This window comes from Sphaerodactylus townsendi, linkage group LG17 (assembly GCF_021028975.2).
Source record: "Sphaerodactylus townsendi isolate TG3544 linkage group LG17, MPM_Stown_v2.3, whole genome shotgun sequence".
NCBI lineage: Eukaryota > Metazoa > Chordata > Lepidosauria > Squamata > Sphaerodactylidae > Sphaerodactylus > Sphaerodactylus townsendi.
The window spans coordinates 20,337,368-20,356,165 of NC_059441.1; the positions used below are offsets into that span (position 1 = coordinate 20,337,368).

Consider the following 18,798-nt stretch of genomic DNA (forward strand, 5'->3'; position numbering starts at 1 on the left):
TTGTTATCAAATTTATTTTACAAAACAATCAGTTAAAAGTAATACAGTTCTCCATCCCAGTATTTTGCTTCCTTTCGGTCGCTGAAGGGAGGTGGGCCGCTGCAACGGCACCCGGCCACGTTTATGGAGGAATAAGCTTTTCCCTCCGGTTCCTGTTCCTTCTTTTTTCCTTCCTGGCCACGGGAACGAAGGAGCCCACTGCAGAAAGGTTCAAGAGGGGAGATGCAGCCCCTGGACAACAGACGCCTCCGCTGGGACCAGCGACGCCTGGGCTTTGGTTTTTAAAAGGATCTTGTCCAAAGCCAACTCTCGCTACCTGGCTCAAAGTGTTCGCACGGTCGTGGACCCGAGTTCAGCTCAGCAGGCGTTTCCGCGAATATGTCCTGCTGAGAAGGTGCCGTCTAGAGGGCGCTCTTTGGAATGGAGATAGTTCTTCACTTGCAGCCGCCAGCTCAGAGTTGTCTTCTGCATGGGAGGGAAATGGAGCCCATTAAAGGATTGGCAGGCAGTGCTCAGTTCCAGCCCCAGAAGAAGAGCTTGGATTCTTATCCCCCCTTTCTCTTCCGTAAGGAGACTCAAAGGGGCTTACAATCTCCTTTCCCTCCTCCTGCCCATAACAAACACCCTGTGAGGTGGGTGGGGCAGAGAGTGCTCTGAAGAACTGTGACTAGCCCAAGGTCACCCAGCTGGCATGTGTTGGAGTGCACAAGCTACTCTGGTTTCCCAGATAAATCTCCACAGCTCAAGTGGCAGAGGGGGGACTCAAACCCGATTCTCCAGATTAGAGTGCACCTGCTCTTCACCACTACGCCACACTGGCTCTCAAGTCCCAGCTGCCCCAAATACACAGCCAATTAAATTGATGCCTGCCCAGTTTTAAAACAGGAAACTTGTGAAATTAGAAGGGGAGGAGTTTGGATTTATTACCCTTCCCTTTTCTCTCCTGAATGATGCTCCATCCACTCAGGGAACTTGCCTTTCCAAATCTTTGCCCTCCTCCCCTTCCGCTTGCTCTCAGCAGTTTTAACCCAATCACATTCTTTTTTTACCTGGGCGGCGCTTCCTCCACGATGTGGCACGTCCCTGGTAAAGCATGGGGGACACTGTCAGCGCCCGAAGACTGCTAGCAGAGATGGAGCTCTTCATGGAAGAACCGGGTGGAGTTAAGCCTGGGAAGGGGAAATGAGGAAGGGTCAGCAAATGAGGTACAGCTGAATGAAATCTTGATTGCTTAGAGGTTTACCAAATCCAAAGGACTCTTGAGTGTGCCTGGTTTTTGCGGGGAAGTGGGGTTTGCTCTCAAGTCACAGGTGACTTACGGCCACCCCACAGGGTTTTCAAGGCAAGAGATGTTAGGAGGTGGCTTGCCATTGCCTGCCTCTCTCAAAGCAAGGGACATTAGGAGGTGGTTTGGCATTGCCTGTCTCTCTTAAGGCAAGAGATGTTAGGAGGTGGTTTGCCATTGCTTGCCTCTCTCAAGGCAAGGGACATTAGGAGGTGGTTTGTCATTGCCTGCCTCTCTCAAGGCAAGGGACGTTAGAAGGTGGTTTGTCATTGCCTGCCTCTCTCAAGGCAAGGCATGTTAGGAGGTGGTTTGTCATTGCCTGCCTGTCTCAAGGCAAGGGACATTAGGAGGTGGTTTGTCATTGCCTGCTTCTAAATGAAGGACAATTTTTTGAAAGGGTCTACAAGTTAATGGTTTTCTTGCTGATTTGTGAGACTGCTTTGGTTGCCTGGGACCAGGAAACAAAGAAGAAACCGTTTCTTTCCCCTCTTGCTCTGTTGGCAGGAATGGACAAACAAGCTGCTTAACTAGGCTCTGTGATTCCTCAGGTGACCTGCAATGGCCAAGAGGGAGGTTCCCTAAATTCAGAGCAAAAGAGAGCAAAGCTCATTTGGTCCAATCATGCTCCTCCAGCTCCCAGCCCTATGCCACTGGGCTTCGGTCAGAGGGTCACGCTCCCTGCCAGCCACCCCCAACCCAACACACTGGTGCCTCCCCACCCGGTCCTGAAGGTCTGCTCCCCATTGACCGAGAACACCCCCATTGATGTGCCTCAGATCAGCTTGGGGGCGCTCCATTTCAACCCTTGTGGGTTCCGGGGCAGTTCTGTTACAACCGAGTTTTGAATTTCCAAGTGTTGATCACAATCACCTGGAAAACCGAAGGCCTCCTCTTTTTCCCCATTTGTTCCGACTGGTGACGCTCTTTCTTGGGCTACGTTGACCAGTTCCGTCGGGTGAACAGACCCAGCAGAGTCCTCTCTGACGGGGCAGGTCCTTTTGACTTCCCCACCAGCTTCCTCCTCCGGAGACAGGTGTTCAAAAACCCTTTTCCGGGACCGTACTCCAAAAGTCCCTTTGGGGACACACTTATCCGCATGTGTTTCTGTGTCACTGCCCGGCGACTGGTCTTGGAGCCTGTAGACGCCCTCCAGTTCAAACTCACCCGCACCCAGGGCTCCGTTGCCCCCAGAGAGCTCCAAAGTCCTCCCTCCCCACTTGTCAGCAGCTGGGATTTCCACAGTGAGCTCCGCTTGCCTCTCGCTCTTGCTGCAGCCGACCACGGCCCTCTTCCTCCGCGGCCAGTCTTTGATCGCTTCGGGGGTGACTCTGATTTTCTGCTTCGGAGAAGGTGTCCAAGAAACCCCTACGTGGCCATTCGATGGTGGAGTGGAGCTTGAGATGCAGCGAGATGGGGTGTAGGACTGGCATATGTATGTCTGCCCCCCTCCCGACTCCCCCGGAGTACTGTGGGCAGACCGGCAACAAGATGGCGAGATGCAGACTGGTTCCAGTCTACTGGAATGCCGGCCACACCAGCTCACACAAAGTTCCCCTGTGTCAAATTCACCGTCCTCTTTCTTGAGTTCTCTCGCCTCTGCTTGGGATGGTGGTTCCACGGGTACCCCGGAACTAACCCTTTTGATGCGGAGCTTGGGCAGGCCGGACGCCTGCATCTCCAGCTGAACCTCATAGGTAGGTGGACCCATCGCACAAGGCAAAGCGTGAGTACTTGGCGGAGTAAGCAAGGTGCTTTCGAGGCTGCCCAGCCGGGCGGCAGCTTCCCGCTGCCTTCTGTCTGGAGTGCAGCGTAGCACATAGGTGCGCGAACCGAGCTTCGGGGCCAGGGGTTTTGTGGCGTGTCTGGGAGGGGTTTGGAAAACCGGCTGCTGCGAATCCAAAAACTTTGCTGCTGGCAAAACTTTATTTGGTAAAGTTGTGGGGGTTTGTGGCCGTGCAGATGTATTTGAGAGCAATTTGTGGCTCCCCACGTTGGCAGGATCTATGCACTCACATGCTGCTATGGAATCCAGAACACGCTCACTATCTCTAGCCAAGAGTTCAGGTAACAGACATTTATCTGAACGACTCTTATTTGGGGTCCCAATTCCTGCAGTCTGTTCATATCTCTGCACCAAAGAGACACACTCATTAATTCCAGGTCTGCAGAACGAATCTTTTTCAGTGGAAAGACTGACATTTACATCCCACTGAAGAGATCCCCTCTTACTTCTGTGTGCATGCAAGGGATCTTCTGACGTGCTGGAAGGGGACTGGACAGATTTTGCCGGCGTCATGCCGGATGCATCCTGAGCTTTCCATGATTTTTTGGGTGTGGGCGCCTCTTCCAAACTGGACGGGGACAGCTGAGGACAAGAAGCCTCAGCAACCCCAATGCTCTCGGGGCTCAAAGACTGATCCAAAAGCCCACCTAGAGATTTTCTGGGGGATCGGTCTGCTGGCACAGAGTCTGACTTCAATGGCGTCAGAGGCTTCCGATCTCTCGATCTTTTTTCCTCTGGCCTTTCTTGCCTCTTCCGAGCGGAAGCTGGAGAGGTCAGTTTCTGGATAATTCTTGAGGATCGCCTAGGAGAGCGAAGCTGAGAGGGAGAGCTTTCCCTGGGACACAATGGATACAGAGCTGGTGCTATGAAATAGGAGGCTGAATGGGAACCGTTTTGGGGTGAACCAAACACCTCATCCAGAGCTTCCCCCGTCTCCTGCTTTCTGGGTGTATGCTGCAGCCAAGCTGTGCAAGGCGGAGACAAGTTTCCCTTTGGCAGAGCAGCGTGAGTCAGAGATTCTCCTTTCTTCTTAGCGGATGCAGGTGAAGGTTTGCTCTTCCGCTTGGGAGGGGAGAAGAGGCAGCCCAAATTCTTTGCCGCTGTCTGTTTTTGGACTGGGCTTTTCAGAAGGGCCTGCTTGGCCTTCTCTTGAATCCGAGGAGATCTTCTCAGGACAGTGCCGGGGGGGCTCAGCAGTCTCTGAGAAGACCGGTGGGGAGTTTTTTTAGGTGTCTGCAGAAGGGAAATGACAACAGATCACCACTTTGGAGCACCAAGAACAGCATTTTATTTATTTATTTATTTGATTTAGTATACCGCCCTATCCCCAAAGGGCTCAGGGCGGTGAACAATATAAAAGCATATATAAACATAAACATATAAAAGTTTAAAATCTACAATCTAAAACAGTATCCCACGAACCCATATGCCACCCTCCCAAGACGAATGATGGGTCCCGATGACGTTAGGGACCCTATACAGCAGAGGGGAGGATAAAAGCAGGGCACCCTCAACGGCTGGTCTCTCCTGCTTTTGTGTTATCAACAACTCTGCGCCATTGCTCGTTATGAAATGATCAGCTCGACTGAGGCTGTTGGTGCTGCACCACATTTAACAGTTATTGCTATTATTAAATTTTGATGGGCTTTCTCAACAGCTTGTTTTAATGCTTTTCTATCAGCCCTGCTTAGCGGAAGGTTCCGGAAGTGGCCTAGGAAGGCACGTCTATGTCCCTGTAATGCTAATGCAATTAAGAGAAGAGGAAGAAGAGTTTGGATTTATACCCCACTTTTCTCTCCTGTAAGAAGACTCAAGGTGGCTGACAAGCTCCTTTCCCTTCCCCTCTTCACAACAGACACCTTGTGAGGTAGGTGGGGCTGAGAGAGTTCAGAAGAACTGTGACTAGCCCAAGGTCACCTAGCAGGAATGTAGAAGTGCGGAAACACATCTGGTTCACCAGATAAGCCTCTGCCACTCAGGTGGAGGAGTGGGGAATCAAACCCGATTCTCCAGATTAGAATCCATCTGTTCTTAACCACTACACCATGACGGATCACATTCTACAATACTGTAACTTCTGCAAGGACATTGGAAACCAATTAATCTTGCCCCTGCTTGACTAAGCCTTTTGGATTGTCTAGTTACCCCCGGTTACCCTAATAACTTGAGCATTCAGTTTTTACTTGGAGATAAGGACTCAGCCACTTCACGGGCAGCGTTTTGCCACATTGCTAGCAGATGACAGAGATCACTGGCGTCATGCGAAACTGCTCATGAACGTTATTACTGTATTGTATTTCAGTGTTTTCTGTTGGTCTCGGACTGTGTCTAGTCGAGCCCAAGTAGCTATACCTTGCAACAGACAGCCTGCAGTCATAGAGACAACTAGATATAAGCAGAAGCCACACAAAAGGTGTTTTACCTGGTAAGCAACAGGATCATCTGAGACTAAAGATGTTCTCCTTGTTCTGTGTGATTCGGTCCCTCCAGAACCGGGTGTGTCATGAAGCGCTCCGAAGAGAAGGCTCTTGGGGGACTGGATGGTTTTTTTAGGGCACAGCAAAGCCTGGCCTACGAAAAAACACCAGAATGTCTGTTATTGTGGCTTCTGTATCCTCAAGTTCTTGGGCAGCGTGTTAGCTGGTTCACTTTCTACCCCAGGGCAGAAGGGGAATTTAGGACAGTTGGCCGATGAAGCCCAGGACAAACTTGCTTTTAGTGGGTAAGAGTGTAGCAAGAATTTCAAGTTTTACAGACCTACATTTGGAAATCTGAATCTCTGCCATACAGTCGCCAGGCAGAAAGCGGGTGTGATTTTTGGTGAAGAGGCCAGAGGAAGCATCAATCTTGCTGGACCCAGAGAGGCATCTCCTCACCGGGACAGAGCACCAACCTGCTCGCATACCTGCTAAATCCTCTGGAGTGTGCTGAACATTCTTCAAGGTAGCCTGGGAGGACGGGAACGAACCAGATAACGTTTTATCCAGCAACAACCGCTTGATCCGAGGGCTCCTTCTTAAGCCAACTTTAAAGGGAATAAGAGAAATGCATTAACATTTAAAAAAAATGTCCTCAAGACTATGTTCCTGACCACGGAAGGAAGGCTTGAACCACCCATGTCAAAAAAGTAACTTCTGCTTCTATCCCTACCACCCACCTGCCACTACTGAGAAATTCAGTTTTGCTCGCTATGCTTTTGGGCCCTTCCCTTCTCCCCAGCAATTCTTCCTACATAAGCAAAGCAAAGTCCAAATTTTCCCCACAACTCCAGGAAATAGGTTATATCCTGCCAAAAAAAAAAAAAAAAAGAAAGCTGCCAGTTTCTACAATTGTTGAAACAAATTATCTGCATCTGAAATTATCTGAAATTTCTTTGGGCAGAAGGAATGCAACGGCCAGCTTTCCCCCTCCTAACAGCAAATGCCTTTTTAGTACAAAACCAAATGGGTGAGATTCTGGCCCCTTCCGTACAGGCAGAATAATGCACATTGCTGAGTTTCAAAGATAAGAACATAAGAAAGAGCCCGCTGGATCAGACTAGAGTCCATCTAGTCCAGCACTCTGGTACTTGCAGTGGCCCACCAGGTGCCTTTGGGAGCTCAAGTGCAGGAGGTGAAAGCAATGGCCTTCTGCTGCTGCTGCTGCTCCCCCCGAGCACCTGGTCTGCTAAGATCAATTATGGCGAGGGGACCACCGTTTTCCAAAGTTTGTGTCATCCAGAACAGAGGAAAAAGATTTCGATTTACACCAATACCTACCAATTGGAGCTTTTTCCGGAGATTCTTCCACAACACCCACTTCAGGCCCTGGGTCTGAACACCTGCAGTGAAAACAGCCCTTGATTTATTGAATATAATTACATAAAACAAGATAGGAGCAGCATTTTGCGGAATACTTTTGGACAACCTATTTATTTATTTATTTATATTGGTTGGGTTTATATACCGCCCTCCCCCAGAGGGCTCAAAATTCAAATAGAGAAGTAGTGGCCAAAGAAAGTCAAAAGCCAAAGAAATCCTGTTGGGGATTATGAGAGAGGGCTTTCCTAAGCAATATAGAACTCTGTTTATGTATATGATGACCGCAGCAAGGACTTTATACATGCAAAACGGAGAGATAATAAGATATCAACAAAAGAGGACTGGATTCTGGAAGTCACAGAATATTCAGAAATGGCTATTAAGAGGCAACGGTTTGGACAACTTTTAGAAAACTGGAAACCTTTTACAGAATATCTTTGAAAACCTATTCAAATAGAGAAGCAGTGGCAGGGTTTGAAATCTCAAGAAAACAATAGATTGTAAACACTAGAATACACTTAAGAAACATTTATTGAAGTAATGTCTTAATTATATGCATGAATCTAGAGTGAACTTTAAACAAAGATGGGACAGCTGGAAGTCAATATATATGTGATGTGTAATACATTATGTTTTGTTCATTTGTTTTTCGTGAGAAAAGAAAAGAAATTAAGAAATAACTGATCAGAGATGTTCTGTTGGACTGTACTTTTCACAAACAGATTTGTAGTGCCCTTTTAACAGTAACATCGGTCATCCCAGACAACGTACAAAGTAAAAGTCCAAGATAAAACTGCCTGATAAGAATTTTGAAACAAGGTCACTAAATTTGGCCCGACAGCACCGAAGACTAGGATAATTCTGGATAACTCCATACAACAAATATTGCCCTCAATTGTTATTAGTAAGTTTAATTGTGTTTGGGTTTTGTATTGAGGATTTTTATACTGTGATTATTATTATTTAATCTTGTGCTGGTCGTTGATAAATAAATATTGTAAATAAATACTGTCCAATCAATTAAATAAAATAAAGAAAAAGTCTGAAGGTTTGGCACCAGGTGGGGGGTTAAGGGGAAAGCTCAGTTGAGTTCAATGTACCCTGTAGGCAGCACAGACACTGTGTTGGTGCCGCGCAGATTGGGCGACCGTTCAACAGGGGAAGCTCTCGCAGGTGGCTCAGTTCCATGCAGAGATAGGGAACTTGCGTGCAGAGGGACGGAAGGGGTAGAGGGACTACTGGCAGAGTTGCATGCGGAATGGAACAGGAAAAGAGCACCTGATGGAGGGAGTTTGTGACCGTTTCCCTCTCTGCCCAAAGCAGTTTGAGCTACCTGGTGTGCAACTCACCGGCCTTGGATCTGCCGATGCAGCAGCCGCCGGGAGACCTGCTTGTGCAACGGCGTCTCAGCCACCCGTTTGGTCAGTAGCTTGTGATGATCTGAAAGAGAGGAAGCAATGGTCATGCAAGGCACCTGAGCCTGCACTGTGGCTGAAGCTTAGCAAAGCTTGCTTGCAAAGAATCATAGAGTTGGAAGAGACCCCAAGGGTCATCAGGTCCAACCCCCTGCAATGCAGGAACACATAATCAAAGCACTGCTGACAGACGGCCATCCAGCCTCTCTTGAAAAACCTCCAAAGGAGACTCCATCACTCTCAGAGTTAGTGCATTCCACTGTTGAACACCCCTGACTGTCGGGAAGTTTCAGAGAACAGTGGATGTAGCTACTGCTTTAAAGAACGTGGCAGGAAATTATAGGATGCATTATTTCAGAAAAAGCAAGAATAGCCCTGATAAGGCGAGAACCCTATCCAACTGCAGTAGTTCTCTCAGAGCCAGAATGGTTTAGTGGTTAAGAGCATGTGGATTCTAATCTGGAGGACCGGGTTCGATTCCCCACTCCTGCACATGAGCAGCAGACTCTTATTTGCTAAACTGGATTGGTCTTCCTGCTCTTACACATGTAGCCTGCTGGGTGACCTTGGGCTGGTCACAGTTCTCTCCGAACTCTCATAGCCCCACCTGCCTCACAAGCTGTCTGTTGTGAGGAGAGGAAAGGAAGGAGCTTGTAAGCCGTTTTGAGGCTCATTATGGGTGAGAAAAGCAGGGTATAAATGCAAACTCCTCTTCTTACCTCTAGGAGCTTCGTTAGATTGGCTGTGTTTGGGCCTCAGCCCTTCCAAAGCTGATACCGATTGGCTTCGAGGGATCCTTTTGAAGGACCTTTTGCCTGGAGCCTGCGTTTCCTCATTGAAAAGGTTCCGTCGCACCTTCGTCACTTCTGAAAGCATCAAGAAAAGCCAAACGCTAAGCAAAAGAGAGGACTTCTACCTCAATATGAAAGAAAAGTGATGAAAAACAGCAAAACATTCATCATGCTGAAAAACTACATCAGCAACATTCTTGTAAATTTGCAAATCTACTTTGGTTACTGGAGCATACAAGAGAATTTGAGAATAAACATTTGCATTTCATAGATTACAACAAAGTGGCATTATATGGTTGGTCTTAAAAGAAATTAGTACGCCACGGCATCTGGTTGTTTGATATGCAACACGTACTATGGAGGCGACTGTTGGGACAGAATGGTTTCCAATTGGCAAAGGTGTCAGACAAGAATGTATTTTATCTCCCTATCTCTTCAATTGATTGTGGTGTGGTGGTTAAGACCGGCAGATTCTCATTGGGTTTAATTCTCCACTCCTCCATATGAAGCCTGCTGGGTGATCTTAGGTCAATCACACTTCTCTCAGAATTCTCTATGCCCACGTGGAGGCAGGCAATGGTAAACCACCTCACCTCTTGCCTTGAAAACCCTTCAAGGTCTCCATGAGGCAGACCACTGTTCCTTTCTACCTGCTGTGCCCGTCAGCAAGCCAGAGGGAGAAAACAAGCATGTTTAAAACACACCTAAAGCCACCAACTAGGCTCTGACTAAAGAAAGAAAAGGAGACATACCTTGCACTGGTGTTTTCTGTGCTGCTGGGAATGGTTTCAGATCAACTGACACCTGGGAACTGTCCTGAAGGCATTAGAAGAAGGTATTGGAATGATTTCTAAACTGCATCTATATGCCTAGGCCTTGTTCCGGCAACTAACACTGCAAGTCTACTGACCCAAACCAGTGACCATGTACAAAATGAAAAACATAATACCAGTTGAATAGCAACACAGCCGATAAAATATTATAAATGTACACAAGAGACAGAGTTAAAACTAAACAATTAACGCCAGGAATCAGCATCCGAGGTTCTCTGGTTTTTCAAGCTAAATACCTCCGCCAAACTTTTTGCCAAAGAAACCCTGCCAGAAAGGGGACACAGGACTGCGCAGAACTTCCTCTCAGGTTCAACAACATTGAAAACAACCTCAGTTGGTGCTCACGATGGGGCAACTTACAGTCTAGACAGTTTCCGTGTCCTGAGAGCTAGAGGTACACCTTTGAACCTACCTTTCAGGTATTCCGAAGGGAATACATTTAACCTTGCTTTTGTAAAACACCTATGATAATGCGGAACAGTTAAGGTCTTGAAATAATTAGTGGAGCAATAGGGCTTTTCCGTCTCTTGGCTAAGATCAAGTGTAGCATTGTTTGTTTAAAAATCAGGATGAAACCAAATGGAACTTTTTTCGATGTACAATGTGAACAGCATCAAAGAGGATTTGGCTTCCCTGATGTTAGTCTATATCATCAGCAGACATGTTAGCTTGGAGTAACTATTGAGGGCTTCTTGTCCAGTGCCCCACAAAATGGAATGCACCTACTTACGCTAGATTGCCATTTGCCATTTCTGCAGCTAGAGAACAATGGAGCATTGTGTCACGACAACATCCGTTTGATGTGTTTTCCCATATGAAATTAAAATGATAGGGCGAATAAAAGCTCACCTCTAGTAAATTAATCGACCGAGGACCTCAGAACTCTATCAATATTGGACATATGACATACAGGCAACAGCTGTATATGGACTTATTTTTAGATATTTGGAAACCTTTTATAGCTATATGTAGCTCTGCCACCATTTATACTTTTAGTCTCTATGTATATCTTTCAAAAATTATATTTAATGGTTGGATTTTGAGTTTTTCCCCATGCCGTTTCTTTTCCAGTAAGAAATTAAAACAAAGAGCACTGAAAGCAGTTTGAAAGTGCATTATTCTGCATGTGCGGAATGAGCCTGTGTCTATTTGCTTTGTGGCTATATGTGATCTTCAGCATCAAGTCCTCCTAAAGATCACATATAGCCACAAAGCAAATAGACACAGGCTCATTCCACACATGCAGAATAATGCACTTTCAAACTGCTTTCAGTGCTCTTTGAAGCTGTGCGGAATAGCAAAATGCACTTGCAAACAGTTGTGAAAGTGGTTTGAAAACGCATTATTTTGCATGTGCGGAAGGGGTCACAGATTTCAGGTATGGTCTTTCTCCCTGAAAATTTTTACCTTCACATGAATTTTACATGAAAATTTTTGCACAACATTTTTACCTTTCTAATCCGAGTTCTGCGTGCTCGAGGGATCTCTATTTGGCGCAAGTTCAGTGATGAGTCGGTCACGCTTCGGTGCCTGGATAACGTGCTCTTTCTACAAGCAGAAGATCATGTTGTAACTGTAACATTTCAGCCCTGATCTGAAGAAGAACCGCCTCCACTCTGCACCGTCTGCAAAAGTCTTTGAAATCTGTGTTAGAATGTTTGGCATCTCTTGAATAAGTCATTGCCGGAGCAAGACATTTGCATCATTGGGTTGCTGTATGTTAATGCAGGGCAGTTGGGCAGTTAATTGGGGGTCACCTTCATTGTCTGTATATCATGGTGTAGCTTTCTATGCTCCATAGTGTTTCCCCGAAAATAAGACAGGGTCTTATATTAATTTTTGCTCCAAAAGATGCGTTAAGGCTTATTTTCAGGGGATGTCTTCTTTTTTTCCATGATTGTGCGCCCCCCACATGACTAGATCAGCTGCGCCAGGGAATCTGAACCTAGGGCTTATTTTTGGAGTAGGGCTTATATTTCAAGCATCCTCCAGAAATCCTGCTCTCCTCCTGGTCCTTATGCTGCATCATTGTGTGCCGCTGCGCTGTATTTTTTTTCTTGCTCACTTATTGTGTCAGCTTGTTTGCTTGCCAGAGCTTTTTAGCTCTTTTGTCTTCCTCCTTTTGTAAATATGTTTTGTAGCCCAACTTTTTTTATATCTAGAACTTTATTAAAGGATAACTTCTTTTTTATAACTCTGCTGCGTTCCTCCTCCCCCCCCCCGCTAAAGAACTGGGTAATTTCAGTTCTTTTATCAATCTGGAGTTCAGAGACTTCAGGGGAAGGCAAGAATGGGGATGAATTAGCTCAGCCTTTGTGGCCTGTTCTTACACACTTATTGCCACTTTGGGGTTAGAAAGCAATTTTTCTCCTGGCAAAACTGGAGGCTTTTTGACATCTTCCGGGCCTGGAGTAGGCCCAATGAGTGTGTGTTTGTGTGCAGTAATAGTGTATTTCCTGCACTGTGTAAAGGGCTGAACTAGAGGTCTCTGGAAGTTCCTTCCGACTTGGTTTCTATGATTCTATGACATCCAGAAATAAACTGCATCCTGATCCAATTCCAGTCCAGTGTTACTTCTCACCTTTTCTTGGCTGATCTGGTGCGGAGCTCCTCCAGTTTGTTCCCCTCGTCGCTTACAGAACCCGGCCTGGCAGTGGGGACAGAAGCGGCCGAAGCCAGATGGGGCGGGGCGGGGCTTTCCTGGCTCAGGGAATCATCGCCAAAGAAGTCTGCTGGCAGGAGGGAGGCCAGTTTGGGCGGCACCTGCGTCCCCAGACTGTAGTATAAGCTCCCGAGGGTTTTGGGTATCGAATCCATATATCTAGAAAAACAGCGTAACAAGAACATGAACTAAGCAACAGGGTCTCTTGCCACCCTTCTTTGCCGAAGCCCCAGAAAGCTACCGCAAGCCATAGTAGACAGTACTGAAGCAGATGGAACAGTGGTCCAATCCGTCATAACCGACGAACCAGAGGCTACAGGGAAATAGTAACGTATAAATATCTATCTCTATCTCTCTATCTATGTACCAGCTAAAGATACTTCTATGACAGTGGTGGCGAACCTATGGCATGGGTGCCAGAGGTGGGACTCAGAGCCCTCTCTGTGGGCACACGCAAACAGAGCACCCCCCCCCCCCCAATCTAGGCTGGCCTGGGCCGCTGGGCTCGATTATTAGCATTAAACCTAAGACCTAGTTTTGGGGAAGCAGTGTAGGTAACCCTATTAAGCGCTGTTAAACCCCACTGATTTTCATGCAAAGAACTAAAGTGTGATCCTTTACCTGGGAGTAAGCTCGGTTGCTGGCAATGGGGCTTGCTTCTGAGTAAACCCTCCTAGGGTCATGATTCACCCGTTGGAAGAGTTGCACGGTTGCTTCAAAGCAAAGCCACCAACTACCACCAAGTTACTCCCGAGTAATGCACACCTTGGAGTCAACCATTTTTTCTAAACTAAAACCGCAGTATTCAAGTTAAATTGTCGTGTTGGCACTTTGCGATAAATAAGTGCGTTTTGGGTTGCAATTTGGACACTCGGTCTCGAAAAGGTTTGCCATCACTGTTTGATGAAATCAACCAAGCATAAGGATACGTTCCTCCATGATCCGAGCCAGGACTTACATTTCTACAACATCTTCTAAAAATTTGGTAAGGTACGCTGGGTCTTCGGTCAAGCACAAGATGCGCAGCACTTCCGTCATCTGCAAGGGAGGGAGGGGAGGAAAAGTAGCTGCAGGTCAATTAAACTAAGGCCCCTTCCGCACATGCGGAATAAGGCACTCTCAATCCACTTTCACAATTGTTTGCAATTGGATTTCGCTATTCTACACAGTAAAATCCAGCTGCAAAGCGGATTGAAAGTGCATTATTCTGCATGTGCGGAATGGGCCTGAGAGCAGTCGAAGAAACCATTCACAGCCACTGGATCGCAATTCTGGTTTCTACTGAATCACAGTTCTCTGGAGCCCAGTGAAACCGGGCTTTTAGCTTACCTCCTCGACAAGCTGTTCCATTTCATCTGTGCTGCTTTGTACCCAGGGGCACTGCACAGACATCTCCAAGCGCAAATACACTTGAAGCTGGCACCTGTAAAAAAAGGGGGAGAGCAATAATGTGGTTAAGGTGACAGACTAGGATCTGAAATGTGACATGGCAGGCCAGAAAGCCAATGCAATTCTGGGATGCATCAATAAGAGTACAGTGTCTAAACAGAGGGAAGTAATTGTACTATTCTACTCTTCATTGGTCAGACCTCACTTAGAGTACTGTTTTCAGTTCTGGGCACCGTAATTTAAGAAGGATATTGACAAGCTGGAGCATGTCCAGAGAAGGGCACCCAAAATGGTCAAAGGTCTGGAATCCATGCCCTATGAAAAGAGACTTAGGGAGCTGGGGATGTTTAGTCTGGAGAAACGAAGGTTAAGGGGGGACAATGATAGCTATGTTTAAATATTTGAAGGGATGTCATGTTGGTGAGGGAGCAAGCCTGTTTTCTGCTGTCTCAGAGACTAGGACCAGGAGTAATGGGTTCAAGGTGAAGGAAAAGAGATTCACCCAAACATCAGGAAAAACTTCCTGGCACTAAGGGCTGTTGGACAGTAGAATGCATTACCTGGGAGTGTGGTAGAATCTCTTTCTTTGGAGTTTTTTAAAGAGAGGCTGGATGGCCATCTGTCAAGGATGGGTTGATTGTGTGTTCCTGCATTGCAGGGGGTTGGACTTGATGGCCTTTGGGGTCTTTTCCAACTCTATGACGCTATGAATATCAGGGGCATGACACCTCTGAATGCCTCTTGCCTTGCAAACCCTAAGGCAGTGGTGGCGAACCTATGGCACTCCAGATGTTCATGGACTACAATTCCCATCAGCATGGCCCTAAGGGGTTGCCATAAGTCAGCAAAAAATTAATTAACAATTTGAAAACTCATTGCCGGATTAGCCCGGCTCTGCTCATCTCTTGCCCACAGTCCTGGGCTTGCCATGAGTTGCTGTGACTTGATAGCAGACAATTATTATTATATTAATTGCTGCAGCCTGCTGATTTTGAGAACTTTAGTTTTATATCAGACACGTGTGGCTACCATGAGTCTAATGAAGAAAGCTACACTTAATAATGGCAAGAATTGTAGTGAAACAGCCCAGAGAGCCAGCATGGTGCAGTGGTTAAGAGCGGCAAGACTCTAATCTGGAGAACCGGGTTTGATTCCCCGCTCCTCCACATGAATGGTGGACTCTAATTTGGAGAATCATGTTCAATTCTCCACTCCTCTACATGAAGCCTGCTTAGTGACCTTGACCCAGTCACAGTTCTTTCAGAATATTCTGTGTCTATGTGGAGACAGGCAATGGCAAACTGCCAGGGGGCCTGTAGGTGCTTCACGCTGGGCCTCTTGATCACCCTTTGATATTCTTCCCTTCTCTCCTGTCTGCTTGGAACTATAGATAACAGAGGCATCTCTGGCCTTCTCTGCCAGGTGGCTTTCTATCTCTCGCCCGACCTTGGGGAGGGGGGACTTTTTTTCTTCCTCCACTTCTGCTGTTGCGCTACATGGGAAGGGGCAGGACGGGGGGTAGGGGTTGTGTGTGGCAACAGAGGGGTTATACTGTGGGAAATTGAGTGGCGGATCAGAACTGGCTTTTGCAAAGCCAGGTTCAAAGTGTCCATTCCAATAAAGCTTCTGATTGACAAATCCAGAGCCTGTCATTGAGTGGGATCCTAGACCAGACACGAGCCCCCTCTGAATGTCTCTTGCCTTAAAAACTCTATAGGGTTGGTTAATTTCATTCAATAGTGAATTAATTAGTCTCTGGAATGAGGCTGGGGAGTTTTTCAAGCCCAAAGGTAGAACATTAAACTCATACAACCCATCAGCTGCTATAAAGGCAGTTTTACATTGAGACCCTTTGTTCATCCCGAATTGCCAAAATCCCTTACACAGATCAATAGTAGATATAATTTTTGCTGCTCCTTATAGTATATATAGCAGATATAATTTTTCCAACAAAGCACCCACTCGGGGCATCAGATAAGCATCTGTCTTAGTGACAGCATTCAACTTTCTATAATTTACATAGAAACGGATGGTGAGGTCTGGAGATGCCCATGGGTTCACAGAAGTCTGCATAATCCCTAGGTTTAGCGTTCTCTCTTTGAATAGACTTCAGTACTTCACCATTTGCTTTACAAGGAAGTATTCTAATAGGTGGGTAGGTCGGTTGCGACTCGGCAGCGCCTGCACCACATATACACACAGTGAGACAGCCATTATTGCACAGGCAAATGCCCATATGTCATGGGAGTAAGAACAAACAGTTTCAGAAAGCATACAATGGGCCCATACTCTCTGAGTTTGACTTGCTGATCGGGGATGCTGCCCAGCTGTTGACGGAGGGCTTTGCTGGTCCTCAGGAGGCTGCTTCGAACAGCACCTGCACAGGTTGCCTGTGGACACAAAGAGAAGAAAAAACAGCAGCGGTAAAACAATGACATCATAATTAAACTTGCTAAATTAATGGCTTAAAGAGCAAAGAGACAAGTGTCAAGACCCTGCTAAGAACTGTTAACATTTCAGCTCTTGCCATGAAACTATGGCCGGGGGGCTTGTTTTCCTTTGCTTCAGGTGCGTAGTAACTTCCTCAACCTTTGGGTCAGCCAACGTCAGCCTTATCTCTGGGGCAACCTTAGAGACTCTGCACTACTTGGGAATGCTGCTAGTGATTTCACCCCAATGGGGTCTCCAGGGTTGGGGGCTTGAGGGATGCTTGGGGAGGTAAAAGAGTTTGGATTTATACCCCACCCTTATCTCAAGGTGTCTTACAAGCTCCTTTCCCTTCCTCTCCCCACAACAGACACCTGGTGAGGTATGTGGGGCTGAAAAAACTCTAAGAGAACTGTGACTAGCCCAAGGTCACCCAGGAGGAATGTAGGAGTGCAGAAACACATCTGGTTCACCAGATAAGCCTCTGCCACTCAAGTGGAGGAGTAGGGAATCAAACCCGGTTCTCCAGATTAGAATACACCTGCTCTTAACCACTACACCATGCTGGCTGGAAAAGATATTAACCAAATAATATTGTCATGGACCCCAGTTCCAACAGAGCCTGCTCGTATGTACAAAAAAGTACACATACTATTATAGCCAAAATTTAGCAGACTCAATCTCCACAATGCAAGAAACACTGGTAAACATACTATTGTATTAGTTATAGATCAGCAACAACTACCTGATGTCAAAAAAACCACTGCATGCTTGTTTTTTTCTTTCCCCCAAGGAATGTCTCTGTCTCACACACACAATTTTGCATATAGGATGCCTATCCACTTACCGCTCTCTCTTGGACCTCACTTGCTATCTGAAAAACGTTCGTAGCTGCCACAATATCACGAGCACACAGGGACAAATTCTCTCCGCTGGCCACAGCCTTCTGGTAGCTCGCAGTTGTGTAAGAGACCATCTCTTCCTCAGTCTTGAAGCCTGTTTTCCAAACACACAGACATACAAAAAGGCAACTGATAGAAAGCAAGGGCTGAACACAAAAACGTCCTCTGCAATGCAAACAATACTAATAAGGCGCTTAACTCCATTTTGAAGCAAGCAGATCTTGCATTTAATAAGGCGATAGTAGAAGACGGGGCGGGAGGAGGCCAGCACGGTAGAACTCAATTTTGTTAGATCTCCGAAGCAAAGCAGGGCTGTTGTTCCCTTCAGCTTCATTCGCTCTTGGCGCAGCTCTTAGAGCCGGTCTGTTTCTTGTTTGTGATTTTAATTGAAATCAGTTGCCAAGACACAGAATCCTAGACATTACTACAGCAGCAAACTACAGCCTGGCGTGGAAGTCCCAGCCTAGCCTGATCTCATCAGATCTTTGAAACTATGCAGGATCAGTTTTGGTAAGTATTTGGGTGGGAGACAACGAAGCAAATTCAAGCATAGGAAACAAATGGCTAACCACCTCTGAATGCCTCTTGCCTTGCAGACCCTAAGAGGTTGCTGTAACTCATCTGTGGCCTGTGTGGACTTTACACACACCCCAGCAGCACCTATTATTTATTCACTTCATTTATACCCTGCTTTTTTTCCCCAACAGGAACCAAAGCAGTTTGCAGTGTTCTTCTCCTCTATTTTCATCTTCCCAACAGCCCCGAGGGGCAGGATAGGCGGAGTGTGTGCAACTGGACCTAGATCACCCAGCAAGCTTTCATGACAGAGCGGGGATTTGAATCTGGGTCTCTCAGATCCTAGTCCAACCCTCGAAGAAGAAAAAGAGTTTGGATTTATACCCCACCTTTCTCTCCTGTAAGGAGACTCAAGGGGGCTTACAAGCTCCTTTCCCTTCCTCTCCCACAGACACCTTGTGAGGTAGGTGGGGATGAGTTGGGAGAGAACTGTGACTAGCCCAAGGTCACCCAGCAGGAATGTAGGAATGCGGAAACACATATAGTTCACCAGATAAACCTCTGCCACTCAGGTGAAGGAGTGGGGAAACAAACCCGGTTCTCCAGATTAGAATCCACCAGCTCTTAACCGCTACACCATGCTGGCTCTCCACTATACCCCATTAGCACATGTTACACTGAGTTCTTACAGAACACTATTGCTGGAGGCTGGGGTGGAGGGAGCGACAGAAAGGCCATCTGGGTTATGGGCCCAGAATGAAAATACGTGGATTTCATCTTGGACCTACCTAGCTTGGTTCTCGCGGTTCTTCCATTTTCCTCCACTCCGTCATCGGATCTTCTGGGCCTTTGGGCCACTTTCTCACTTGCTGCTGGCTCTTCATCCGGCTGGAGCTTTTGGGCTTTCACATTCAGCCTCGCAACATTCAGCATCTGAAGGGAACGTGGCATGCTCTTCATCTTCTGTCTGACCGGAGTACGGGGAGCTCCACCTG

General features: G+C 46.8%; 1 protein-coding gene across 1 annotated transcript in view; it reads right to left on the bottom strand.

Moving 5' to 3' along the window:
- The window catches only part of TICRR (TOPBP1 interacting checkpoint and replication regulator), a 25,299-nt gene continuing 6,501 nt past the window's right edge, over nt 1–18,798 (bottom strand). The window contains exons 7-22 of the mRNA XM_048481861.1: nt 18,592–18,795; nt 17,233–17,381; nt 16,248–16,348; nt 13,899–13,992; nt 13,528–13,607; nt 12,489–12,728; nt 11,359–11,455; nt 9,827–9,890; nt 9,003–9,149; nt 8,218–8,308; nt 6,827–6,888; nt 5,974–6,093; nt 5,491–5,639; nt 2,156–4,301; nt 1,050–1,169; nt 1–465 (exon numbers count right to left, since the gene is read on the bottom strand). Of these exons, the coding sequence (XP_048337818.1) occupies nt 353–465; nt 1,050–1,169; nt 2,156–4,301; nt 5,491–5,639; nt 5,974–6,093; nt 6,827–6,888; nt 8,218–8,308; nt 9,003–9,149; nt 9,827–9,890; nt 11,359–11,455; nt 12,489–12,728; nt 13,528–13,607; nt 13,899–13,992; nt 16,248–16,348; nt 17,233–17,381; nt 18,592–18,795 (3,977 nt within the window). The 3' untranslated portion in view covers nt 1–352. The remainder of the gene's footprint in view (nt 466–1,049; nt 1,170–2,155; nt 4,302–5,490; nt 5,640–5,973; nt 6,094–6,826; nt 6,889–8,217; nt 8,309–9,002; nt 9,150–9,826; nt 9,891–11,358; nt 11,456–12,488; nt 12,729–13,527; nt 13,608–13,898; nt 13,993–16,247; nt 16,349–17,232; nt 17,382–18,591; nt 18,796–18,798) is intronic.